We start from the raw sequence: 27,555 nt of genomic DNA, 5'->3' as shown, positions 1-27,555 counted from the left end.
GACACCAGGCCTGGTGTTGCCTGTGGCCTTGGCTGCTCTGTGAGCTGTGAGCCCCACTGGGATGCCGTGGTCACGACCAGATCATGTGAGGAGTCATATTTTAGGGCTTAACACAGCCTCTGCTTGTTGAGATGCAGAGAATTCTTCTTCCTGAGCCCAGATTCTTGGCCTTGCTCTGTGCAGGCATGACGTGGGAGCTGTCAGGGGGCTGGCCTCGTGGTCATCGCTAGAGGGTCCCGGTGTGGACAGCCTGGCAGATTCAGTGCTGCCCCTCAGCTCAGCTGGAGGATCAGATCCTGGGCCCCAGTAATAGCCTGGGAGACCAGCCCACAGCTAAATGCCAGTTTATCCTCTGACTTATTCACTGAAAGAAAGAAATTATATATATATATATATATATATAATGAATATGAGTTTGAGAAAACTCCAGGAGATAGTGAAGGACAGGGAAGCCTGGTGTGCTGCAATTCATGGGGTTGCAAAGGGTCGGACACAACTTAGCGACTGACCAACATAATTATATACATACATATGTAAATGCTGCTGCTGCTGCTGCTAAGTCGCTTCAGTCGTGTCTGACTCTGTGCGACCCCACAGACGGCAGCCCACGAGGCTACCCCGTCCCTGGGATTCTCCAGGCAAGAACACTGGAGTGGGTTGCCATCTCCTTCTCCAATGCATGAAAGTGACAAGTGAAAGTGAAGTCGCTCAGTCATGTCCGACTCTTTGCGACCCCATGGACTGCAGCCCACCAGGCTCCTCCGTCCATGGGCCTTCCCAGGCAAGAGGACTGGAGTGAGGTGCCATTGCCTTCTCCACATATATAAATATATACATATAATTACGTGTGTTGTGTGTGTGCCTAGTTGCTTCAGTTGTATCTGACTCTTTGTGGCCCCATGGACTGTAGCCCGGCAGGCTCCTTTGTTCATGGAATTCTCCAGACAAGACTACTGGAATGCAGAGCCTTTCCCTTCTCCAGGAGATCCTCCCGACCCAGGGATTAAAGCCCAGTCTCCTGCATCCCAGGCAGATTTTTTACCGTTTGAGTCACCAGGGAAGCCCATAAGTATACAAATGTATGTATGTATATTTGAAGTGCCTTTTTATTTTCACATGTCACTGGGTAAATTACATCCTTCTTGGTTTTAAGGAACCCGGGATCCCTCACCCTCTGAGTTTCTCAGCAGCAGAACTTTGTCAAGGTCACTATTGGGCCCTAGAGCTTGAAAGGACCCTGACCATGCAGCAGAGAACAGACAGAGGTGTGCTCCAGGCTCCCTGAGCCTGCATCATCTGCCTTCTCGCCCTGCCTGCCTTGCTTGGATGCAGTGGGAAGACTGGCTCAGAGCAGGACCCTACCCTCACCAACTCTGCAAGACCCTGGGCATGAACCTCCACACCTCCTGAGTCCAGCTTATGGACTGCATGAGACTATGATGTGTGTGGATGCTGCTATTGGCTGCTAGAGCCCTGAGACCGTGGAAAACAGAGGCTGCCAGGAGCCCCTCTGCAAACACGTTTGCATGGCAGGAGAAAGGGTGGTCTCTGGGGGGTTTGTGTGCCCTGTCCTGTCTCCATCGTCCTCCCCACTCCTTTTCTCAGCTTCTTCTGTTTGATGTTTTAGCCCATCTCTTTTCCTTCCTCACTTACCACTTCACAATCCAGACACATGGGCTGCTTGCTGGGCCCTGATCAGCCTGGCACTGATGGTCCCTGACCTATGCCATCCCCTGAAATCTCTTCCTGGTGTCCAATTCCAGACTAGTATGGCCCAGGGAGCACTTTTTATTTTTTATTTGCTTTATCTTGTCCTTTTATATATATATACACACACACACTTTATTTATACTTGGTTGCTCTGGGTGTTTGTTGCTGTGTGGGCTTTACTCTAGTTGCAGCAAGCAAGGGCTACTCTCTAGTTGTGGTATGCAGGCTTCTCTTTGCAGTGGCTTCTCTCGTTGCACGGGCTTCCCTGGTGGCTCGGTTGGTAAAGAATCCACCTGCAATGCAGGAGACCCCGGTTCGATTCCTGGATCAGGAAGATCTCCTGGAGAAGGGATAGGCTACCCACTCCAGTATCCTGGTTTGGAGAATACCCACTCTAGTATTCTTGGGCTTCCCTGGTGGCTCAGCTGGTAAAGAATTCACCTGCAATGCAGGAGAACTGGGTTCGATCCCTGGGTTGGGAAGATCCCCTGGAGAAGGGAAAGGCTACCCACTCCAGTATCCTGGTTTGGAGAATTCCATGGATTGTATAGTCCATGGAGTCACAAAGAGTCGGGCAGGACTGAGCGACTTTCACTTTCTCTTGTTGCACAGGAGCACGGGGTCTAGGACACATGGGCTTCAGAAGCTGTGGCTCCCAGGCTCTAGAGCACAGAAGTTGTGGCACGTGGGCTCAGTAGTTGTGGCTCTCAGGCTCCAGAGCACAGGCTCAATAGTTGTGGCACACGGGCTTAGTTGCTCCTCGGCATAGGGGATCTTCCCAGGCCAGAGATCAAACCCATGTCTCCTGCATTGGCAGGCGGATTCTTTACCACTGAGCCACCAGGGAAGCTCCCATCTGTGTTTTTGCTTCAGGTTCCTCACTAGCTGCTCCCATAATGACTACTCCTTGGAGCCCAGCCTAAACTCAGGCAGAGGGCCAGCTGAGTGTTAAGCCACTGAATTTTGGGAGGGTTCATTACGTAGCAGTATTGTGAGCACAAATGACTGACACAGAGTTTATTCTCTGTCAGGGACTGGTCTGCAGTGCAGAGCCCTGCAGTATAGAGTGATGAAAGTTGACGATCCCCCATCATTAGGCGCTTACATTCAAGTACAGGGGAAGTCAGACAGTATGTGGAGAAACAAGCAAATATGTGCTGTTTTATATGGTCACAAGTGTCATGAAGCAAGGAAAGGAAATAGTGGTGATGTCTTGTATGAGGTGATCAGGAAGGCCTCACTGTAAGGCTCTGGTTCCTAGGTATACACCCAAAAGTATTGAAAACAGGGACTCAAACAAATACGTAGATCATAGCAGCCAAAAGATGGATACAACGCAGGCGTCCATTGATGAAGAATGGACAAACAGAATGTGCTCCATACATGCCATGGAATATGTGTGCATATGTGTTTAGTTGCTTCAGTCATGTCTGACTCTTTGTGACCTTATGAACTATAGCTCACCAGGCTCCTCTGTCCATAGGATTCTCCAGCAAGAATACTGGAGTGGGTTGCCAAGCCCTCCTCCAGGAGATCTCCCCAACACAGTGATCAAACCAGTATCTCCTGCAGCTCCTGCACTGCAGGCAGAGTCTTTACCACTGAGCCACCAGGAAGCCTACCATACTCAGCCATAAAATAGAAAGAAGCTCTAACACAGGCTACAATATGGATGAACCTTGAAAGCATGATGCTCAGTGAAAGAGGTCAGACACAAAAGCCCACATATTATGTGATTCCACTTGTAGAATAGGTAAAGCCATAGGGACAGAAGGTAGGTTAGTGGTTGCCAGTGGTTGGGGAAGGGGGAAACGGCAGCCACGGCTGAATGAGTGTGAGGTTTCCTTCAGGGGTTGATGAAAGCTTTAGGACTAGATAGAGAAGGTGATTGTTCAACATCAGGAATGCACTAAAGGACAGTGAGTTTTCCCCTTTAGAATGGTTAACTGTATGTTCTGTGAATGTCATCTCAATTTAAAAAAAGAAAAGAGGGACTTCCCTGGAGGTCAAGAGGCTAAGACTCTGTGCTCCCAATGCAGGGGGCCCAGGTCCGATCTCTGGTCAGGGAACTAGATTTCACATGTCACAAGTAAAGAGTTTACATGCTGCAACTAAAGATCCTGGCATGCCAGGATCTAATATCCCTGGTACTGCAACTAAGACTCAGTACAGCCAAATAAATAAATAAATATTTTAAAAATTTTAAAAAAAAAGAAAAGAAAAGAACAAGAGGACTGAGAAGCTGAAGGAAGAGAGGGAATGAGCCCCATAGATTTTCTTGGGGCAAGGCCCCTGTGAGGATGACTTTAGGAAGGTCACCCGGGAGTGTCTCAGGATCCAGACCTGCAATGGAAGCAGCATGGCACAGGCGGAGGGAGAAGGTGAGCAATCAGACAATCCCAATAAAGGCCTCAGGGATCCTCGCAGCTGGGATGGCCTGCAGAATTGTACCAGACTGAGACATGGGGGTGGGCCTTGCTAACCATTGCTGTTATTGGGCATGAGCTGCCTGGGGGAAGGGACTGTGATCTGGAGTAAGCTAAGTCCCAAAAGGGGAGCTCAGCCAGCGCTGCCAGCAGCTTTGGTCCTGAGTGGGGGTCTGGGCAGTGCCCTCGGCACACGCCAGGCTGACGTGCAGGAAGAGCGTTTCGGGCACATGTAGTACCTTAGGTGGGAACAAGCCTGGAAAGTCTGAATAAGGATGGCTGTCTTCAAATTTTTCTCTGAGTGAGATGAGGAGATGACAGGTGTTGAGTAAGGTGCATCCAATTTGACAAAAGGACTACTCAGGCTGCTGTGCTACGGGCAGAAGGTCAGGGATAGGACGGGAGCTGGAGGTCAGGCCCAGTGTAGCCAGACTGTGGCTCGTCTCTTCCTCAAAGAGGACACGTCCGGCCTCATCAGTTGCTGCATCAGGCTTCAGAGCAGGATCTCAGGAAGATGGCTGTCACCTCTCTGGCTCCATCTCAGCCCTGTTCTGATATTGGGTAGCCTTTGGATGAAAGTGTAGTTACTCCCACTTTTATGGGCTGAACTGTGTCCCTCTCCAAATTTCTATGTTGAAGTCCAAACCCAGGGCCTTAGAATGAGACTTTGAAGGTAAGGCCTTTAAAGAGGTAGTTAACTTAAAATCAGGCCATTAAGGCGGGCCGTCCTCTAATGTCCTTATAAGAAAAGGAAACTGGGACACAGAGAGACACCAGGGATGCACTTGCACAGAGGGAAGACACAGGACGAAGACGGCCATCTGCAAGCCAAGGAGAGCGGCCGCAGAAGACACCAAGCCTGATCTCCGACTTCCGGCCTCCAGAACTGTGAGAAAATAAGTTTAAGCCACTCAGTCTGTGGTATTTTGTCATGGCAGCCCCAGAAATATAACTACTAATACAACTTTAAAACGTTAATGTAATACCTTCACAGTCACACAACGGAGATTAAAAGGCAAGCGGTGTAGAGGAGAACAGCATGTCTGTCAATGCTTGGACGTGACCACACCAGGAGACCTCACCACCAGGACGCAGTTTTGTCCTTCTGGGTGAGGGATACAGTCAGTATGAGAAGCATACTGTATGAGAAGCAAAAAGAGGCCGTCCTGTACAAGAAGAGCAGGACAGGGTGAGAAAGCAGGATGTGTGTCAGCAGGATAAAAACTACACACCTTCCCCCTTGATAGGAGCAACCCTATCAACTCTTCCGGCAACGTTTGTCCCGCGTCCAGCCCCCTCATGGCCACTGTGTTCTGCCCTCTGAACTAAATAAAGCCTCAGTCTCCCCAAGGGTCTCTCTGATTCTCCTCCTGCACTATTCTCCATTCAGTTTCTAGAAGAATCCTACAATGTTACACAGCGCATGCTTCCTCCACTCTCACCTCCCCAAAGACCTCCCGAACACACTTAGAATAGAATTTCCGTGTGACCAGCAAGGCGCCCAGTTCGAGCCCACCGATCTCTGTCGGTGGATGAGATGCGCTCCGATGCTTCCATCTGGACTGCAGCGCAGCCTCTCTCCACCGCGTGGTCAGCAGGGGGCGCCCCTCCACGCAGAGCCCAGCGCGGGGCCGCCCTGCGCAGGCGCGGGCCGTTGGTGGGGCCGGAACCTGATTGCGGGGCCGGAACCTGGTTGCGCGGCCGCGCGGCCGGGGGAACGCGTCGGGTGAGGCACAGGACGTCGCGGCGGTGGCGGCCGGGCGGCGAAGCTGGAGCGGCGGTGGCGGCGGCGGCGGGAGGCTGGGGCCGGGGCTGAGGCCGGGGTCGGGGCTGCGAGGCCCGTGGGGCGGCAGGCGGCGGCAGCCCGGGGCCCGAGCCCGGACACGGGAGCGGCCACCATGGCCGAGAGCATCGTGAGTGGGGCGGCCGGGCGGGAGGGCGCCGGGATGAGGCAGCATATTTGCCGGCGCGGCCTGCGGAGAGGCGCAGCGGCCCGCCCTCCTCCTCCTGGGCCGGCCAGCCGGCTGGGCTCCCGACCTCCTCTCAGCTCCTCCCGTCCCCGGCTGGAGTAGGAGGCCGGGCGGTCTATTCCTGGTCGCGGGGTCTCGCCGGGCGCGCCTAGAAGAGGGGCTCCGGGTTGCCGGGGGCTAAGACCCCTCCTCGCCTCCTGTCCGTCTTTCCTGCCTCCTGCCGTTGCCCCAGTGAGTGCCTTGTCACAGGTCACTAAAAGCGTTTTCTACAAATGGGGACCCCCCTCTCCGCTAGAGGAAGCTGCGAAGAAGGGAGACGGTGGACTGGCGGATGGCAAGGAGACCTTGACAGCTACCTGTCTGTAAAGGGATGTTAGATCTCATTTTGTACCCGAAGTTAGAGATTAACACACGTCCCCTTAAAGTTTTTGTGTTTTTTTTTGTTTGTTTTTTTGTTTTCTTTAAGTGAAAATCAGAAAAAAACTGGCCGTCTCTTAACTTGAGAAAAGTTCCTCTCAGAAGTCAGTGTAGCCGGAAAAAACCCAACAGACCAGCTGAACAGAAGAATTTTTTGGTTAACTTTAAGGACCACTTGGAATTTCCTGGGGGAAGCAAAAGCAGTGTGGGGTGGCAAGTCATGTTCAGAACTTGGCCTTGGGAGGGCCTCGAACAGTTTTGCCAGGTGTTGGGAATAGCACGCATTCTCTCTGGATGGTCAGGTCTGCAGGAACCTCCAGCTCTGGGACTTTGAGACTTTTCCTCTAGTGAGTCCTAGCTCTGCTCTCTATTCAGGGGCCCTGGCTCCTTCTCCCTGTTTCCCAGCCTAGAGATGAGCAGAGGGAATAAATGGCCCAAAAGAAATGAGCAACTAACTCGTTTTAAAATAAGACTTACCACCAATTCTTGGTAACTCATCCTAGAAATAGGTTAAGAGCACTCAAATATGCTTCCAAACTTTCTCTTTACTGTAGTATTTTTAACTGAATTGAAATACCTGTGGATAAGTGAGTTGTTTCTGAGAAAGCCACTTTTGTGTCTGTGTATAAGGCAAAGCTCTAGTGGATAGCATGGATCTCTTGCTGAATTTCTCACATTGTGAGGAATTGAAACAGATCATTCTGAGATTTATTTCAAAAGTTTATTTACTTATTTAGAAGAAGTCTTCTAAAATTTTTTGTGTAAAAACTTGATTTTTATCTTACTAATTCTTTGACTCCCCCAAGAAGTATTCTGGGCTCACTTTTCTCATAAATAGGGAGACCTAGGTTACCAAGAAGTTAATGTGTCTCTGTTGCCTGGTTTGTGTTTTCTTGTGTATTTTATAGCCTGTGTCAAAGGCCAGGCCATAACTTCCCTCAGTATAAGTTATGTTTGTCTTTCGGAGTTAAATACTGAGCTTAGCTTGGAAATCTTGACTTCTATGTCTTGTTGTAAACGAACAAGTAGAATAACTTCTTAAGCTTTGAAACTCTCCAGAAACGTGTAATCCTGACCTTTAACTCCTCAAGGAGTAGAGTGTCATGCTCTTGGTCCTAAGTGAACATTCAAAGCCACAGTCACTACATCCCTCAAAGAGAAGCAGGGCTCTTTACTGCTTAACCTGCCTCAGTATTGGAGACAGGTTGCAGAAACAAATAAGTGGGAGGTTACCTCATGTCCAGGCTGTGTATTAAAACATTTTTCTAGATCTTGAATCTAGAGTATACTAGAAATCAAATGTCAAAAGACTTTTTGTTTGTGGTACACACAGATGAATGAGAAAGTTAAACAGATGTTATTGAGAAGCAAAAATAAAGAAAATACATTCTTAACAATTGGGATTTCATAAGGACTATTCAAAACAAAATCTTAAAATTGAATACAACATGGGGGGGAAACCTTTTCAGTTAAGCAAAAGTTATTCGATCTCTGGGTCAGGAAGATCCCCTGGAGTAGGAAATGGCAACCCGCTCCGGTATTCTTGCCTGAAAAATTCCGTAAACAGAGGAGCCTGGTGGGTTACAGTTCATGGGGTTACAGAGTCCGACACAAGTGAATACACACACACACACACACACACACACGCGTTACTAGAAAATGAGAAAGGACTTCACTGGTAGTCCAGTAGTTGAGACAGGACTCCTTGCTTCCCCTGCAGGGGTTAGGGGTTTGATGCCTGGTTGGGAAAGTTCTGCATGCTGAGAGGTATGACCGAAAAAACCAAAACAGAGAAAGACAGAGGCAAGCTATTTTTTAGGAAATGTAGGAATAATTTTAGGAAAATCTAAATTATTATTATTTAAAGAATATTTGTTTATTTGGCTGCACAGAATCTTAGTTGTGGCATGTGGGATCTAGTCCCCTGACCAGGGATCGAACGCCAGCACCCTACATTGGGACCCAGAGTCTTAGCCACTGAACCACCAGGGAAATCCCTACATTATTCTTAATTTGTTTGATAAAATAGACCAGATCGAAAGCCGTTGTGGCATTTTGTCCTGTATCAATGAAAGCCTTTCAAAAACAGTTGCTTATGACATTTCTCATCTGTATAGTGTTATTTTGAATACAATATACAGTGCAGTGTTGCTGAGAGGAAGAACGTGAGTACTTTCTGGCACATTCTGTTCGTGGCTCCTCCCATCCCTCAGGTGGTTGGAACATCCTCTGTCTTGCATCTTGTCATGGCAGGGCATGCCTTTTCATGCTCCCCATTGAGGCAAGACCTCAGATGGTTGGCCTGGACATAGCAGCTCACCTTCACTGGGCTTCTATCAGGGTGAAAATCAAGTCTAGAAAGTGCTGCTCTGTCCAGCTGTCTTCCAGACCTGACAACCATTTCATGGCTAGCCATGAAAATCCATATATTTAAAACTCTGACAAATTTTACCATGGTATTAAACATCTTATTTCTTTTCTTTTATTCTTTTTATTGAAAGTAAATAACAAATTAGATTTCCTGCAATCCTTTAATGTTTTTAGTTTTTTTTCTATTTTGGCCTCATGGCTTGGGGGGATCTTGGTTTCTAACCAAGGATCGAACCTGTGCCCTTGGCTTTCACTGCGGGTCCTAACCCTTGATAGTCTGCTAGGGAGTTCCACGTGGAATTCTGTGATGTTTTAAAAGTAATCTGTATGGATCTGGGAACAAAAATGTTTTTTTAAACAACTCAGTTGTTCATGATTCTTGTTTTTTTTCCTGCTGATAAAAAAAAATATATTTGTATAAACCTGAAGAGAAAAATGTTGATCTTTCAGATATATTCTTTATAAATAATGGTTAAAAGTTGAGGTTGTAGGAATTCCCTGGTGGTCCAGAGGTTGGGACTTCGCACTTTCACTGCTTAGGGTGTGGGTTCAAGCCCTGGTTGGGGAACTAAAATTCCACAAGCCATGTGGCATGGCCAAATAAATTAGAAAAAAATTGAAGCTGTATTTTTCTGAGTGAAATGACACGAGTTGACTATTAGGGCAGCCCTCTTAGGATGTCCTCCCCTGTGCTGATGACTCTCAGACCTCTGCTTCATCTTCTAGAAACATTGGGTTACAATACGCAGGGGGAAAGGTGAAGTTTGACTCTTTAAGTTCCAGTGACTCATATGCCAAGAGACTGCAGATGTTAGTTTCAGTAATAGGTCAGGACCTTCCAAGTCTGCACAGTAACCACCTTGTTTCATTTACCATAGATAATACGTGTCCAGTCCCCAGATGGGGTGAAGCGGATCACGGCAACAAAGAGAGAAACGGCTGCAACATTTTTGAAAAAGGTACCTATGGCTGGGTATTGACCTTTCTTCATCCTCCACTGTTGTTCCCTTCCTAGTCTGTACCTTTTCTCTTTCCCTCATTTTCTTGATTCCTCCCCACTCCCAAGTTTAGTCTCTTGCATTGGTTTTCTCTGTCATGATTGGTGGGACTGATACAGGATCAGATGTGTCACAGCTGACCACTGCTTACCATTGCAGGACCAAGGGCCCAAAGGTCAGTGTAAAAGGATTTCATAGGAGGAGCATTTGTGAGTGAAAAATCAGAGAGTGAAGAACTTGAATCGTTTTTCAGCAAAGGGGAATTATTAACATGTATAGAATGATCCCACTTTCTTCTTAAAAAATTAAATTAAGCTCCATTTACAAATCTGTGATGTGAGAATGTGGTTTAAAGAGCATAAGCCAGACCTAAAAGGGGTAGCTCTGGAAGAGGAGGCCAAAGGAAGGAGAGTGGCTTTTGCTTGATGCTTCATTCTAGAGGTCGACAAAGCATGGTTCATGGCTGGCCGCCTATTTTCATTGGAACTCAGCCGTACTCTTTGGCTTATGTACTGTCTGGCTGCTTTTGAGCTCCAGGGGCAGAGCTGAGTAGTTGTGACAGATTGTATGGCCTGAAAGCTGAAAATATTTACTGCCTGGCTCTTTACAGAGAAAATTTGCCAACCTCTATTTTATACATTCTTTATTATTTGAATTTGTTGTAGATAGGTATTAACTTTTATAATGATTTAAAAAGTCACTTTTCATAAGCAAAATAAAAAAAAGGTCACAGACTGTTAAAGCCAGAGGGAATTTTCAGTGTCAGGTAGTCTGATCTTTTTGTTTTCACAAAGATGGAAATTGAAGTCCAGGGAATAAGGAGATTTGCTGAGGATTACACTGTGATCTGTTAAGGAAGTCATAGCACTTACCTGAGAAGTTTGGTTTCTGAAAAGTAGTTTCTATTCTGGTTCCAACAGTGCTGCTTAAGTGACCGTATTTACAAGAATAAAAGAAAAAAACCCAGGTGCAGTAGACAGCAGAAAAGAGAATCTCTGTGTCTTCAAGGACTTTTTAATATCCTGCATGTGTGCTTACTTGCTCAGTCACGTCCACCTCTTTGTGACCCCATGAACTATAGCCTGCCATGGAATTTTCCAGGCAAGAATAATGGAGTGGGTTGCCTTTTCCTACTCCATTTTAATATTTTACTCTTTGCTTTTTTAGTAGTAGCTGACCATTGTCAGCTCACTCCTGGTGATGGTGCTAGGATACCCTAAAAGCTTGAGTTCTTGAGAGATCGTCTGAGCAAAGATGAAGCATTAAGTGGCTATTGCTTGGACAGTTGTGGGGATAAACGTGAGATTAAAAATACTGCCTACAGTTGTTCTTTACTTTTCTGAGTCTTTGTTATATGAAAATTTCTTATATCTGTAGTAACCATGTAGAGATATGGTTTTGTTTTTAACTTGAGGTTTTCGTGCTTGGCATCAAATATAGAGTTGTTGGACGGGTTAAATTCAAATGATTTAAAAGAAGCCTAAAAATACAGGATTATTCTGACTTTTATTTGCCTCAGAAGTATCCTGAAATCCTAGTGCTCCCTCTGGGTATTTACTTGTTGCCTTGCATAGGGAATATGGACACAATAGCTGTCACTGGATGGGGGTGGAGTCAGGGAGGTACAGTTTAGTGTTGACCTAATTTCTGAAGCCATTATCACCGCAGCAGTCATTGCTTAGGAGAAATTTGGGAATACTCAAAAACAAACATTTATTACGCTGAGATGTTTCCCCTCAAGTGAAAATCCTTTCCTCTGATTATGCAAATAATACGGATTAATTATAAAAGCCTTGAACAATACAGGAAGTATAAAGAAGCAATAATAATAACTCAAAATTTTACTAGCCGTGTAGCATGTCTTTATGTGTACACATGTGCAGGCATATGTGCACATACATCCCTGTGTATGCATGTAATGTACTTTCACCAAAATAGGAGCATACTCTACTACTGCTGTATTTCATATCTGAGGTTAAGGAGAAACATTTATGGATCACCAAAGAAAAAAATGGAGAAGGAATTGGCAAACCTACTCTGGTACTCTTGCCTGGAGAATCTCATGAGGAGCCTGGTGGTCTGTAGCGTGTAGGGTTGCGAAGAGTTGGATATGACTGAAGCAACTTAGTACAAAACACGAAACAAAAACTGGCATGCCTGCATTTTAATTTATATGTAAAGTGCTTTTTTAAGACTGATTTGGAAATAATGTATTTTAATCATGTATTATGCATTGGTAAAGAGGAAAATCCAACTGAAATTAATTGGATAATAGGCTCTCCCTGTGACCTCACATTCAGAGTCCAACCTTCCTGAACCATTTTTTGATTCATGTGACCATGTTATGTCTCACTGAAGGGGTCACTGTCTGCCCTGTCAGGAAGACCAGTGAGCCAGCCACCAACACCTGTGTTTCAGGCGCTGGTGCTAGGACACTCTCCACCTTACCGACAAGGCTCAACAACCAAGATCCCTCTTTCGTCCTTGATTGATCATTGAATGGATTGTTTGATGGCGGTGTTGAGGGCTCATGGTTGTTTAGCTATCTGGGTGACAAGTTACATGAGTCCAGGCAGTGACCCATATGTCAGTCCTCCTGCCCTGCAGGCAGAAGATGCACCCATTCTAGAGAAATTCACATCTCACCTTGTGATCATTTGTAACCTGCTTTTTTCACTTTACAATAGGTTATGGACATGACTCTATGTCAACAAATGTAGATTTGTATCTTGTTTTTTTAACTGTGATAAGAATAACATAAAATCTGCCATGCAAACCACATTTAAGTGTATAGTTTAGTAGCGTTAAGTACATTCATAGTGTTGTACATCACCACCACCCATCTCCAGAATTTCCTCATCTTCCCACACTGAAACTCTGTTCCCATTAAACACAAACTTCCTCTCCCCTCCTCCCCTTCAGCTCTGGTAACCACCCTACATTCTGTCTCTCCAGGTTTGTCATATAAGTGGACTCGTACTGATTTTTGATAATTAATAATTTGGTTGTGCATTTGTGCCCTGTAAGTGGGCTTTGAAATGGCCTTCCTTTCGCCTCACAGACTTGGCCTGAAAAGTATGTTAACCACTGAACTTTGTTGGCTCCAACTTCCCATCCCCACACTTGACATCCTTGATCCTGGTTTAATATGTGGCATTATGCTCTCTAAGGAAATTGGTTTTGTAAGTGTAATGAGACATCTTGCAATGAAAATCTCTCATAGAATCTTGAGTTACTGGATCCTTTCCTTCTCTGTGAATCATTAGACCATAAACCCCTCCAGGACAGGTTCTTCTGGCTGTCTTGCTTGGCATCGTCTTTCCTCATCTCCAGGATCCAAGGGTTTGCTTCTGCTGCTGTCACTTCCCTGAAAGGGCCCTTACTGAGTCACCCCAGATCCTACCTCTGTCCTTGTTTTTTGGCTGCACCTTGTGGCTTCTGGGATCTTAGTTCCCCAACGAGGGATCAAATGTGCACCCTCAGCCATGAAAACGCAGAATCCTAACTGCTGGGTTGTCAGGAAATTTCCCTCAGTCCTTTCTTAACCGACCTCTTAGCAGCAAGTGACTCTGTCCTTTCTCTTTATAATATTATACATGTTTTTTTACCTGTGAATTAAAGTACCTGCTAAGAGATGCTTGAAAAATGTGAACAGTCAAAAAGACTGATGATGAAGAAAATACCCAGGTCTGGGTTGGAGCGGTGCCAGCCTCCAGGAACCGTCGGTCAGCCTTCCCACCTCCTCACCCTGTCACTCCTCTCCTGACCTGATGGGAGCTGCTTCCCCACTTTTCTGTGTTTTACCACCTCTATGCCTTCCTAAACCCTAAATTTTAGTTTTGGCTGTTTTTCAACTTAAATGAAATCATGCCATGTATTCTTTTTTGTTACTTTCCATTATAAACATTTGTATTCATCTTACATAGTACCATGTTTCTGGTTTTATTACAGTAGTCACACATCAAGATTATCTCAGGTGTGAAATGAAGTTTTTAAGCTTTTTTTCCTGGCTGCGCTGTATGGCATGTGGGATCTTAGTTCTTCTACTGGGGACTTGTGCCCTCTGCTTTGGAAGGCAGAGTCTTAACCACTGGACTGACAGCAGAGTCCCAGTTTTTAAGATTTTAACTGTGCTCTTGTAAGACTCTGCTAAGTTTTTTTTTTTTTTTTTTTAATGCTTGATGCCTTGTGTTCGATTTCTGTATCTTTAGATAAAGAATTCAGAGTTCACAGAAGCAGTTATTTTCACAGGAGCACCGTATAGAACCTAGTATATAATATTTCTGCATCTCCCAACAGTGGGATTCAGCATGTGTGAAGTAATGTTGCTGGCTGTTGTATTTGAAAATACTGCTGCCCTCTGTCCTGATAGAAAGCACAGATCTCAGTCATGTGGTCATAGGGATTTCCCTCTGCCCACAGGGCTGCCCACACGATACCCTGCACCACTTCAGAGATTGCCTTACATCCCAGGGGTGCTATCCTAACTCACACAAGAACGATGTTCCTGGTGCAAGACTTCTTTCTTATTCTTGGCAATAGCTTGCAGTGCTCTGCCTATAGAAAAACAGTATGGTTTTGCAGAACAGATAAAGTGCCACAATTTGTTAATTTCAGTTTATCGCTGTTTCAGAAAAAGGTCAAAGTCTTTAGTCTTGTCTGTTTCTTTGTCTTTGGCCACACTGCGCAGCATGCAGGATCTTAGGCCCTGACCAGGAATTGAACCCATGCCCTCTGCATTGAGAGCATGGAATCTTAACCCCTGGACTGCCAAGAAAATACCTGCTCCTGTTCCTGACCAGCACTGTTGCTCTCTCAGGATTCTCATGGCGATTCTGTGATGATTTCCTGTTGTTTGATTTGGAGTCCTTATCTTTGTGTGTCCTCTGCTTCTGAGTTTCTGTCTGGTGTTCAGCCTGAAGAACATCCTCTGGCATTTATTGTGGTGGAGGCTGTCAGCAACAGGTGCCCTTGGATCTTGTCAACTTGAGAATGTTTTCATTTTGCCCTTGTATTTGAAGGGTATTGTCTCCAGATGGAGAATTCTGAGTTGACAGATTTTTATTCCTGCCTCAGCACTTTAAAGATGTTGTTCCATTGTCTTCTGTTCTCCATTGATCTTTGGTTTTTAGCGGTGTGATGACAGTGTGCCCAGACATAGTTTTCTCTTTATTTATCCTATTTTGGTTTTGCTGAACTTCCTGGATTTGTTAACTCGTATGTTTTTCATCAAATTTGAGGGTTTTGGCCATTCTTTCTTCAAATATTTTTCAGTCCTAGCCTTATTCTCTTCTCCGGAGGATCATTTGCTATGGCTCCGGAGGTTCCCTAAGGCTCTGTTCATTCTTTCAAATCTCTATCTGTAGATTGTAATCTCTGTTAACCCATCTTTAATTGACTTTTTTTTTTATTTTGTTTTTGTCATTTCCTTTCTGATGATAAGCCCATCCAGTGAATTTTCTATTTCAGTTGTAGAATTTCCATTGGATTATATTTTATAATTTCTGTTTCTGTGCCAAAATTCCCTGTCTCAGATGACCCTAAGAGTTGAGCTGCATGTCTTGGCCCCAAACTCGAGTTTCCTTGTAAGAAAGCAAAATAACAAGAGGTATTTGTTTAAGGAGGAGCAGTTTCTAAACTCACTAGGAATGTCTGATGTGTATATGTGGTCAGAGTAGTGAGACTTAAATATTTTGGTATGTTATTTGCTGTGCTGTGTGACTTGTGAGGTTTTAGTTCCCCAGCCAGGTATTGGACCCAGGTCCTTAACCCTGAAAGTTCAGAGTCCTAACCACTGGACCATCAGGGAATTCCCTTAAATATTTTATTAAGTCTCTGTTGTTTGGGGCTTGTTTTAGGTCGCAAAGGAGTTTGGCTTCCAAAATAATGGCTTCTCAGTTTACATCAATAGAAACAAGACTGGAGAAATAACAGCATCATCTAACAAATCCCTCAACCTGCTGAAGATCAAGTGAGTGCCCGAGGGGAGAAGGTGGGGAGTGGGGAGGGCATGCTGGCACTAGTTACCCGCCTGAAGTCACTAAGTTCTCCCCCGTTTCCTTCTGCTACTGTGATTACGGTCTTGAACGTGGACCAGAGTGCGGGTGACCATGCTGCTTGCCAGGTGTTTGGCAGCCATGCCGAATCTACAGTTACTGTCGAGCCGATCTGTTTGACTTGCAGAATTCAGGGATATGCGTCACAGAGGAGGAGTTATAGTGTGTGAGCAACTGCACACTCAGCTGCTTCATGCAGAGAAGGACCTTGAATGTAACTCTGTGTGTAGTTCTGCCTTGAGACCTGCTTGGTAGGTCTGTGTTGTATTTCTTGCTGGCACGACCCCTGGAATGCCTTAGAATTGATGGGTAATGTCAGAAGGATTTCTTGGGTGCAGAGACCTCTTCTGTTTTTTTAGTTTTATGGGAGCACAGCCACGTCCGTCCATTCGTTTATATGTCTTCATGCTGCAAGGGCAGGGCTGAGTGATTGTGACAGAGGCTGTCTGGTCTGCAAAGCCAAAAATATTTTACTGTCTGGCCCTTTAAAGAAAAGGTTTGCTCACCCCTGTCTGAGCTGTGTGGGCACACCTGCTCACGGGTTAGTGAGTAGAACCCTTCAGGTCTTTCGCTGTCCTTAGGTAGCGGGCAGGGAATTCTCCTATTTGGGCTACAGGTAGCCTGGCTGCTGTGGCCACTAGTGAGGGTTGGGCTGGGCTTTGTTGGTACTTGGCTGTGTGACTTTTACCAGTCAGAATAATAGGCTGTCTTGGCAATCTGTGTGGTCCATTTTAGACTCACAATTAGTATATCTTAGGGGGAAAAAATGCAATTTTAACATGAATTTATTTGTTCTTCAACGGATATTTGTTTGGCACCTGCTCATTGCCTGCTGCTGTGATGATGTAAAGCCTTGTCTTATGTATATTCGTTGCCAGTGGATGAGGGCCGACTTTCCTCCCAGCTCGCAAACTTTCCTCCCAGCTCGCAAAGGGTTTCCGCATCTTGAGAATCACTTCTCGTGGGTGTTGCTCAGGTTTGGACTCACACCCACTACCCCGGCTGTGTGCCTGAATAGTCACCCAGTGTCACTGGGCCCCTCCACCCTTGTCTGTTGGGGGTGGGGGCTTGCGCCTCCTCCACATGGTTGTCTGGTCCCTACACAGGACGAGCACTGTGAATGTGGCAGCTGTGTGTCTCAGAACTATTCTGACGGCTGGATGCCAGGAAAGGGGGGCTGCAGGATGAAGTACCCTTTAGGCAAGGCTGTCCACCTGCCATGCGGTCACACTTGGAGGGCGTGTCTTTCTGGGTGATCCTAGAGCGCGTCTTTTCAGTGATAGTTGTGATGCTTGCTGAGCAGCATGAGAAGCACGTCCTGTCCCTGCTCGAGAGTTACCCGACCACGTCTGTAAGAGTCGGTCACCCAGAGCTCCGTGCGGGGCTCACTCCACTGCCTTTGTTGCCATTTTCACAGTTCAACTGGCTGTTCTAATTCTCTAACTCATTTGTAGGTTCTTTTTTTCCTCCTCTGGCTGCTTTAAAGATCTTCTGTTGGTCTTGGGGTCCTGTGGTTTCTGTTTGATCTGTCCAGGTGTGGACTTGATGGTTTGTTAGTTGCTGTGTGTAATTCTACCTGATGTAAAATGTATTTTCTGTATCTGCAGGTGAGGTGTAGAGAATTCTTCCCCTTTATCTCTTTAAATAATACCTCTCCTTCAGTCTCTGTATTATTTCAGTGATTACATTTTTTACTTTTTTCTATTTGATTTCTTTCAGCCCTGGCTGTTAGCTCATATGCTCACAGGGGCTTCTTTCCGGCTCCTGCTCTACTCTCACGCTGGCCCCCAGGCTGCCAGTGAAGACTGCTGGGTTCCTTGGGGTTCTGCCTTGGCCTGTCACACACCTGGTGCTTCCCTCTCAGGTCCTGAGGTGTCTGGAGTCTGCCTCTCCTGAGTGTATTTAGGGTTTGTGAGGATCCTGTTGCACTATTGCTGGTGTTGTCTAGCCTGTTCTATGCAGGGGATTTGGGAAGAGCTACTAAGTCTGTGGCCCCTCTGCCCACTCTTGGAGCCCCTGGTCATTGCAGATAGCCTCTTGTTGCTCACAATTCTTCATTCCATTTCCAGCTGACATTTCACTCATAAGTATATATCCTTTGTTTTGAATTCCACACCTGAAGTCTTTGGCTATCTAAATCTGTTGATTGTTTCCCACCCTCTCTTGGTCCTGATGGTTCGTTTATCTTGTACATTTGGTGACCTTTTCTTGAGAGCTTATATTTGCCCAAACTTGGTCTTAGGGAGCCCTGAAGGATCTGGAGTTATTGGCTTTCCTACTGAAGGAAATGGCAACCTACTCCAGTATCCTTGCCTGGAAAATCTCATGGACAGAGGAGCCTGGTGGGCTGCAGTCCATGGGGTCGCAAAGAGTTGGGCGCAACTGAGCGACTGACTTACTTACTGAGAAGCATTTGTTTCTGTAAGCACAAGGGGGCGTTGTGGGCTCCGCACTCAAGTTAATTTCTGTCTTTGGTTTCCTGAACCAAATAGCATCCCTAAGTGTACCCTGGATGCTTGCAAGAGCAAGCCTTTGGTTTCAGACTCTCGGACAGTTTTGCCTACAGCGTAGTGGATGGAGGCAGATAGGATTTCTCCTTGGTCTGTTTTGTCAACTGGTAGGTTTTTTCCCAGCTGTTGAGATATCTTCAGACATCTGGCTCTGTGTGGCATTTTGGGCTCAGCAACTCACTTTGGGCAGGCAGGCTTGAGGCCTCATCTCTGTCACCCAGAGAATGATTACAAGCCAACTTCAAGGTTCCCCTCGTGAGCTGGCCATAAGTTCCCTCACTAGTCTTGTTTGAGCTGCCCTGGGTTTTTGGACCCTTGGGAGTTCCCTTCTTTAGAGCTCCACAATGCCTTTTAGAGTGTGTTTGTTAAAACTGATGGATAGTTGAGCCAAGTATCCTGAACCTGGAGGATGTTTAGGAATATCTCATTTGCTGTTAGACATAGACATCTTTGATTACAAGTTGGCTGTCTTATCACCCTAAATTGTGAGAGGAAAAAGAGGGCCGAGCAGACCCGTTGAAGAGTTGCAGCCCAGCCTCCCCGTCCTGGCTGAGGCGCCTGTTCTCTCTGTTGGTTGGAGGCTCCAGGCTATGCTTCCAGTCTTGCTTTCTGCACGTGCCTCTTGAGAGCAAGGAAATACTTACCCAGTGGTGGTGCTACAGCTTTTCCTCCCAGACTGGCTGACTGATTGTCTCAGGACCCGCAGTGCTCCCAGGTGGGACTGTTCACTGGCCTCAGGCATGGTGGTAGGTGGGCAGTCAGGCTCTGCTGAAGTCTGCAGTGGGTCTAATGGGGAAAGGACGCTGTTCATATCGAAAATGATCGAAAATCAAATGTTGCCCTTTGCAGTGTGAATCATGGCAGCCTTTGTAGAAAGCAGTATGTCAGCAGCTTTAAGAACAAATAAAACTCCTGAAGTCTAATGTACTCTCTCTGGGAAATCTGCCCTGCGGCCAGGAGACTGTGCCATCTCTTGGTGGCATGGTAGTGGCAGGTCTCTCAAGAGCCTTGCCTGTCATGCGGGAGCAGCAAAGCGTACTGTAGGGTGGCTTCACCGTGGAGCCTTGACTAGAGGCAGACCATCTTTGGAGGGATTGTGTGGGAACAGCAAATACAGAAAGTGTGTGTCTAATCATCTCAGGGTTGTATATTAGTGACATGCATGTTATGGACATGTGTGTGAATGTAAAGAAGTGGAAGGAAGATGCCCCAGGGAGGTAAATGAGGGAGCTAAAGAGAGGGCCAAGGAAGGAATGAGGGGAAGTGGGTGCCAAGCAGAGGAGGAGGAGGAGGGTAGAGGCTGTGCTGCCCCAGCGTCTGCTGAGCTTGTGCGTCTTCTGTGTGGGACTAGGTGTGTCTGTGCCTGTGCAGCGTAGATCCTGCAGTCTGATGGTAAGGAAGTTATGTTTCAGTCCAGAGAGCCTGCTGCTGATCTTGATAAGGTGGACAGGCACAGGGGAGACAGGAAAGGAGCATTCGACTCTCTTTACAATTGGAAGTTTTACTGTCTAGTCCGTTGGGGTGGTTGGTGTTGGCTGTTTGTAGGCGTCAGAGGTTTTTGCGTGAGTTGATCTTCTGTGCAGCTCAGGTTGTGGAGAAAGAAAGACAGCCTCAACTTAACATTTGTTGTTTGAACAGGCATGGAGATCTGTTGTTCCTGTTTCCCTCGAACCTTGCGGGACCGTCGTCTGAGATGGAGACATCAGCCCCTCAGGGGTTGAAGGCCTGTGGTGCTCCCAACGTGGTGGAAGATGAGATTGACCAGTACCTCAGCAGGCAGGATGGGAAGATCTACAGGAGCCGCGACCCACAGCTGTAAGTGCCCTCGGGGCCACGGGGTCAGTCAAGTGAAATGTCTGTAATGTGTCCTGATGAAGAAATGTAAGTTTCGAGTTTGACCATCTATTTTCAACTTAGATCTCACTTAAGTTATAACTGTGAGCTTTTTCTCATTGTTTGAATCTCTAACTGTGCTCCATTTGTATTTTAAAAGTTTTAAATTGGTGAGAACTAAGAGATTTGAAAGAAGGGAGGAGCCTTAAACCAAGTCCTCTCTGTGGTGTGCCCCTGAAATACCTGGATGCACGTGCAGAGAGGGCCTTAGCAAGTGTGGCGGGGTAGGGGGGGGGGAACCCCAGCACCCGCCGGCACAGGTCCTCATTCACATTGTCTGGTTTAATTCTCATGGACGATGCTCAGCCTCCCATACTCAGTGCGCTCTTTCCGTTCTTCTGGGAAATGTTTCATTTGCTAAAGGTGCCGCTCCCTTAGGAATGTTCACTTTTCACCGAGGAGTGTGTAAAATGCTTATGCTTGTGTACAATTGTTTATTTCAGATATTTGGCTGTCCTTTTTAAGGAGACTAGTTAGAAACATCTGAGTTCACACTCTGATGTAAAACTGAGTGAAAGTTGTCTCTGCAGTGGAGTGTGTAACTGCATCACTCTGCAGGCCTGACATTGAGATATTGGAATTCAGCATGCTGCATTAGGAACTTGTATGTCTCCAATCAGAGGGCCCCAGACAGTGCTGAGATGCAGTTGGCGTGGAACCACTCTGTGGCTGTGGCCATCAGTCAGCTCTCCACCCCATTTGCATTCCTCCCAGGGACCCGGGTGGCTCCCACTCTGATCAGTGTTCGTGAGGCTCATTAGAAATCTTTTTCAGAGTTCATGTGCCTCTGTGTGCATTACCTGGAAGAGCCTGCCTGTTGGGGGATCCAGGCGGGTTTTGCTCTGAAATACAGAACGAGGTGCACCTGAGCGCTCTCACCCCGTGTGGACAGTGCTGTGGCTGCACCTGTCAGCACCCTCGCCAGCTCCCACATCCCCACTGTCCTGTGCAGACTGAAACCCACAGAGCCAAGTGATCCTTTCATCCTTTTTTCAAAATACGTACGCAGAGTGGGTGTTTTCCACACTTGAGCTATTTATGTACCATTTTCAGGGTTTTTGCCACATCCACATACCAACTTTCTTAGTCTTCACCTAACATTTTTATTTAAATTGACTTTAAATTCATTCACTTTTGCTTTTGGTTTGTGTCATTTTAAGCAGTTAATATCCATGGAATAACAGGTTTGATGCACAGGTCAATAGTTTTAATACACACCAAAATATTAAACTGTTAGAAGCTCTCTTCACCATGTACCATTTCAGATAATTTCACGTGGGTGGGGCAGCATTTCATTAGGTATGACATGCATTGTGAGTATCAGCATGCAAGGAGGCAGAAGAGCACGTGCTGACACTGTGCGTTTCCCTTTCTTATGCTCTAGGTGCCGGCACGGGCCTCTGGGGAAGTGCGTGCACTGCGTTCCTCTCGAGGTGAGAGTCCATGCAGAGTGAGTTCCCAGAGCTGTCTCCACACCTCTAAGTCCTGGGCTGGGTTGGAGTGGTTCAAAGAACTTACCTATTTATTGCCCTGGGCCTCGTATTCCCCCTAGTACAGGCTGCACTGAGAGGCTGAGCCTTTATTTATGGGAGTGACCTTCTGGGTGGATTATGAACAGCTGGGACAGGGTATTGCTGTGATAAAGGGGCAGCATTTACACTGGGTTCCCTGGACAATCCTTTTACAACCTGACACAAAGCTGGGCCTGGCGGTTTTCGTGTTCATCATTGTTTTGATTTACTTTGCCCTGAATCTCACGTCTCTACTGATTTGTCCTGGTGAGATTGAGAGTTACCATAATAATGCTGACTTGTGACTGGTTAACACTGAATTTATGGCAGGAAGGCCAACCTGATTTTCTTCATGAGGCTCCTCTTGCTTCATCTTGTGGCTTTTTTTTTTTTTTTTTTTTTCAAAATTTACTTGATCCTTACTTGACTTACATCATTTTATATTTAATAGAGATTCATTTTAATCTTTTAAAGATAACTGGTACACAGAAAACTGGGTTCTGACCTAGAACAATAGTGAGGACCCAGCATCAGTTCTCCTACTGCCCACCTGCCTCAGGGCTGGGCAGGTGGAGGCTGTGGCCGCGACCCCAGGCGCAGGTGCGTGACTCTGTTGATTGTGTGTTTTGGCAGCCGTTTGATGAGGACTACCTAAACCACCTGGAGCCTCCCGTGAAGCACATGTCCTTCCACGCGTACATCCGAAAGCTGACTGGAGGGGCTGACAAGTAAGCAGCTTGAATGTGGGGGTGGCACCCGTTTGGCTTTGGGGCACAGAAGTTCATTTTTCGTCACTTGCACACGTTGCTTAAAGCCCCTTGGCATATGAGTGAGAAAAGTAAAGTTAAGAGTCTGGGCATGCGTTGTTTGAATTTGTGAATCTTATTCTGATTCTAGAAGAGGAAACAGGTGGGTGGAGACTCTGGTACCTGCTGTAGTCCGCAGTGCCCAGTGCAGGGCAGAGGCCAGGCTGGCAGTGGCCACGGTGAAGGCCCAGGGGTACCTTGGCAACCTTCTCTCGGGTATGTGGTGTCCTGGCAGCTAGTTGTTTGCGAAGATGGATGAGATGAGGTATGACAGTGGCCAGTCCTGTGTCTGTGGAGTCTGAGCACACCTTCCCTCTGCTTTTTGGAAAACCTGACCACCTCCCCCCAGTCCTCTTGGCTCTCCTGTTTCACAGCCCCCGTCAGCCCTTTGCCCTGGAGCCTGCCTCGTTAGCATCTCAACTTCACAGCCATAGTAAGGCCGAGGTAGGGTGTTACCCCTGGCTTGGCCTCTGGTGCCTCGGCATTGCCATCTGCAGGCTCAGCCAGGCGGGCAGGGTGGGTGCAGGTGGGCAGCGGGGACGGCTGGCTCTTACAGAGCAGCTATGACAGTGGCAAGCTGAGAGCACTTTGATTTCTTCTGAATTACATCAAGTCCTTGCCATGCAGCCCCATCCTGCTGATGTGTTCACCTCACCAAAAAGGAACGGACTTCTTATTGGGATTTTATGATTCCTGTCTGTGCAGCGAGAGGAGATGGTGGTTGAACCCAACTCAGCAACATTTCTTGAAGAATGTCATGTTCGCCCGCTTGTAGTTTTTCTCTGACAGCCTGCTGACATCCTGAAATGACTTAAAAAAAAAACTTAGATCAGGGAAAAAAAAAATCTACCAGCAGCCTATTCTTGCTTTGTCCGTGGGGTAAGCTCTGAAGCTGTCTGGACCAGAGCACAAGTGAGCTGAGGTCTGCTGGCCTTTTGTCAGTCTAGGTCAAGGGCTCGCTTGTCGCTGTCGTTAACACGTAGCCTTGGTGGTAACCCTTGCTTCCCAAGTGCTGTCATTTTCATGATGCCGCTGGCTTGTGGGGACAGTGCTGCTCACTGGGCTGTTTGTGAACAGGAAAGTGACGGAGGTTGCAGACGCTTGTGCAGGCTCACCGCCAAGTCCAGTGGGGCCCAGGACATCCTCACTGACCAAAAACAGAGTGGTGATATCTTTGTTATGTATCCTAATCACATTTTTTCTATGGATAAGAATTCTGTACAGAAATCTTAAGTACTAGACTCATTATGTAAATATTTCTGTTAAGCTGATGAAATTTAAAAAGAGTTTCATTTTCTCTCAGAGGCATAGGTTAAATCTAGATATTCAGCAGTACTCTTGAAAATCTTCATAGATGTTAGTGATAGTGAAAACGAACTGTTTTTGTCAGAAATAGTTCTGAATCCTGTACAGTGTTAAGTGTACGGGACAAAAGCTAGAACTCCATTAGAATAAATTTTAGCACATTTTCCCTGCTGTTGCTACCACGTGTTTAGCTCCTGAGAACTCTATTCAGGAAGTGTAAGGTATCTTACATTTTATTTCCAGCCTCCTGCTAAACTTTTCACCATTGTAATGTTTAATTAAGTTGCATTTTCTTGTTCAGGGGGAAATTTGTTGCCCTGGAGAACATCAGTTGCAAGATTAAATCAGGGTGTGAGGGACACCTTCCATGGCCTAACGGCATCTGTACTAAGTGCCAGCCAAGTGCCATCACGCTGAACAGACAGGTGAGATGTTGTCTGTCCATCTAGATGCAGAAAGCAGTATATTTATGTTCATGGCTAAGGAAAGATCTCTAACTCCTTCAAGCATAGAGGAGAGCCTTCAGTTTTCTGTCTTGTTGGCTTATATGGAGGCAAAATTTTCTTGGTGACTGTTTAAAATGCTTGGTGGTTGTGACTTTGCCTTTTAAGAAACTGTGGCTCTGGAAGTTGGCTATGGCTCAACTATAAACAGAACTGTCCTGGGACCAGCTCAGGACATCTTTCCAAGCCAGGTTAAGAAGGGAACTGGGCTCAGGAAGGAGCCTTGGCTCAAGAAGGAGCTCAGGGAAAATTTTGTGTAGTTATTCTGGCCTTTTCCACTCTTATCGTCCAGCCCTCCAAGAATAACTCGCCTTGTCTTTGCCTTGCCGCTGCCAGCCCGTGTTTAACTGCTTAGAATCCCATGACCTCCTTGACTGAGAACCTTTCTCCTTTTCTTTCTTTCCTTCCTTCTATCCATCACTCTAGTTCTCTTTTTTCTTTCTTTCTGTCTTAATTTCTTTTTGAAAACTTTTTTTGACTTAGAAAATGTGAAAACCTTTATTTTAGGTGAAATCCCATGTGGGATCGAATACTCCCCCCTGCAGTGGAAGTGCAGAGTCTTAACCACTGGACTGCTAGGGATGTCCCCCAGCGAGATAAATTTGAATTAATTTATTGAGGAATCCCACCGTTACCCCTTCTACCTGCTAAAATCTGAAGTAGTCTGAAGGGCAGAGCACATTTTTAAAGTCTGTGTGTTTAAAAAGCTAGGTAAAAGATACTTGTGAACGGTTTGTGCTAAAAGAATTATTTTTTATTGAGTGCTTGAATTTAACCTATTGTTAACTCTACAGAAATACAGACATGTGGACAACATCATGTTTGAGAATCATACAGTTGCTGACCGCTTCCTTGACTTCTGGAGGAAGACGGGGAACCAGCACTTCGGGTACTTGTATGGACGGTACACGGAGCACAAAGACATTCCTCTTGGTATCAGGGCTGAAGTAGCTGCAATTTATGAGCCTCCTCAGGTAGACGTGAACAGGATTTACAGTCTGTGGGTCTCTGTTGCTTTATTTTGACGGCTCTATGGGATGCCTTTTTCAGATTGCTTGTTTCTTTTCTTATTGCATCATTTGCCACAGTCTGTAGACACACTCAAAAAGAACATTTGGAGACTAAGAACATAGCCCCTAAATATTTCAGTGTATATTTCCAAAGAATAAGGACGCGTTCTTATATAACAAGTGCATTGAGCAATTTAAGTAAGTTGAACTTTGATATAGATCTAATCTGCCATCTTATTCCACTTTTGTCAGTTCCCCCAAAGTGTCATAAAGTTGCTGTCTTCTGATTCCCTATCTCCTCTGCTCATGCCTACTATCACCTATCCTAGGAATTATGAAATTAGAGTCACAAAATTACTCTAGTTCTTTATCTTATGCCACACATATAACTTAATAACAGTATCAAGATTACCACCAGTGTAGGACTGAAAACAGTTTAGAATCGTTTAGGTGGAAGGGTAGAGTCCCTAGGGTATATCCCACTAGGGACCAGCAGTTGGTTTCTGTGTTTAAAGTTGCCTGGAAGATCTTCTTTGTATGATTATGTCACCAACAGGTTATAACCAACATTTACGTTCATTTGATTTTCAGTATTTAAGGATTGGTTTTATATATATGTATTTAAATTTGTTGTACAATTACATAAAACTTTTATATGGTTGTATAATATATATATGTGTAATATAATGTTTTATTATATATAGTAAGTTCACTACAAAAGTGAAGACTGGAACTGTGTTGCATCCTGGTTTATGATGTGTTGAGATAGTTAGGAGAGGGTCTTGTTCCTACAGGTTACTGTGATGCAAAAACACAAAAATGCAATGCGTTGAGGCATGAACAGGAACAAATGGAACATAGTAAATGTTGGACTGAATTAGGTGGTGGGTGTATAGGTGTTCACTACTGATTCTTTAAACTTTGTTGTATGCCTGAAATTTTTTATTTTAAAAAATGGTGGAAAAGAAATTTGCATGTTTGCAAAGTGAGAGCTACAAACAGCGTCTTCCCCTTCATCTGATTTCCTCCCTCCCCTACAGGTATCCCTCACTTTAAACAATTTTTGGCTTAGATCTGTGAAGTTTGATTTTTTTTTAGTATAAGTGGGTACATAGATACTGCTGTCTTCTCCTTTATCTCTGGTGGGCACCATGCCATACACGTGTGTCACCTTGTGCTGTGCTCTGGAGATCTTGCCATGGCTGGTTCCTTTTTTTTTTTTAATAAACCAGGGTCTGGAACTGCAGGGCTTGTGGCCGGTGCAGGTGTGTGGCTCCTGGAGAGATACCAGTTCTTCCCTGGGTGTATTTATACAGATTGTGTGTCGTCTACCCCCTTGACATTCTTGTTATCTATTGAGAGCCACAGAGGAAATGTTGGACCAGGCCTTCTGTGATGGTTCACTTGTAAGGAGATGGAAGATGGCAGTAGGTGCTCACCCAGAGACCCTGCTTGTCCAACCCTTCAACTGCTGAATGTGCTCTGTAAGCGGGATCTGCTTTTGGAAGCACATGAGGTTCCAGTTCAGCTTTGAGGAGGGCCCTTCATGATGTTCCAGTTCAGTTTTGAGGAGGGTCCTTTCATGAAGTATTTTAACAGTTCTGTTAAGAGTACGATTGAACAAAAAATGGAATCAGAAGCCTTTGGCGTCGAAACTACTCACAGCATCATCAGAGCTCCCAAACTGGGGATCCTGGAGGTTGAAACATTTGAGCTCTAATAACCTCCAGCTCATTAGAAGTTGAAGCTCATGATGCCACATGTCATGAAACAAAAATCCTTAGGTTTGTTCTGAGTTTGTGCTTTGACCTGTGCCCTGTATGTATTAATCATCTCCATATGGGTCATACCCAGCAACATAAAGTTCTTTTGTTATTTTGCCAGGATTTGACTAATTTACAAGGATATACCCAATTAGCATAACTCAATTTGGAGTTACTTTCACTTTCCTGTTCATAGCCGTGTCTTCTGCTCAGTATGATGCTTAACCTATGAGCTGCATTTTGGTGCAGATTAAAGATGTCAGCATGCTTTGTCTACTGCAAGAAGTGGAGTCCTGTGGCCAGTGTA

At 45.8% G+C, this 27,555-nt stretch overlaps 1 protein-coding gene across 2 annotated transcripts in view; it reads left to right on the top strand.

The window, feature by feature from the left end:
- The first annotated feature begins 5,874 nt into the window (after positions 1-5,874).
- NPLOC4 (NPL4 homolog, ubiquitin recognition factor) overlaps positions 5,875-27,555 on the top strand; it is a 50,161-nt gene continuing 28,480 nt past the window's right edge. Inside the window, exons 1-8 of one of the 2 annotated variants that reach the window (XM_086356557.1) lie at positions 5,875-6,049; positions 9,772-9,852; positions 15,750-15,862; positions 20,096-20,272; positions 21,735-21,783; positions 22,495-22,589; positions 24,274-24,397; positions 25,270-25,449. In XM_086356557.1, the coding sequence (XP_086212683.1) occupies positions 6,035-6,049; positions 9,772-9,852; positions 15,750-15,862; positions 20,096-20,272; positions 21,735-21,783; positions 22,495-22,589; positions 24,274-24,397; positions 25,270-25,449 (834 nt within the window). In that variant the 5' untranslated portion in view covers positions 5,875-6,034. The remainder of the gene's footprint in view (positions 6,050-9,771; positions 9,853-15,749; positions 15,863-20,095; positions 20,273-21,734; positions 21,784-22,494; positions 22,590-24,273; positions 24,398-25,269; positions 25,450-27,555) is intronic. The other variant, XM_086356556.1, reaches the window with a different exon arrangement.

The sequence above is a fragment of the Bos grunniens genome, chromosome 19 (assembly GCF_055505025.1).
Source record: "Bos grunniens cultivar Pamir isolate PY7600 chromosome 19, Bosgru_T2T1.0, whole genome shotgun sequence".
Classification (NCBI taxonomy): domain Eukaryota; kingdom Metazoa; phylum Chordata; class Mammalia; order Artiodactyla; family Bovidae; genus Bos; species Bos grunniens.
Note: the sequence above shows the minus strand (reverse complement) of the source record. Positions and strands in the feature narration are given on the sequence as shown.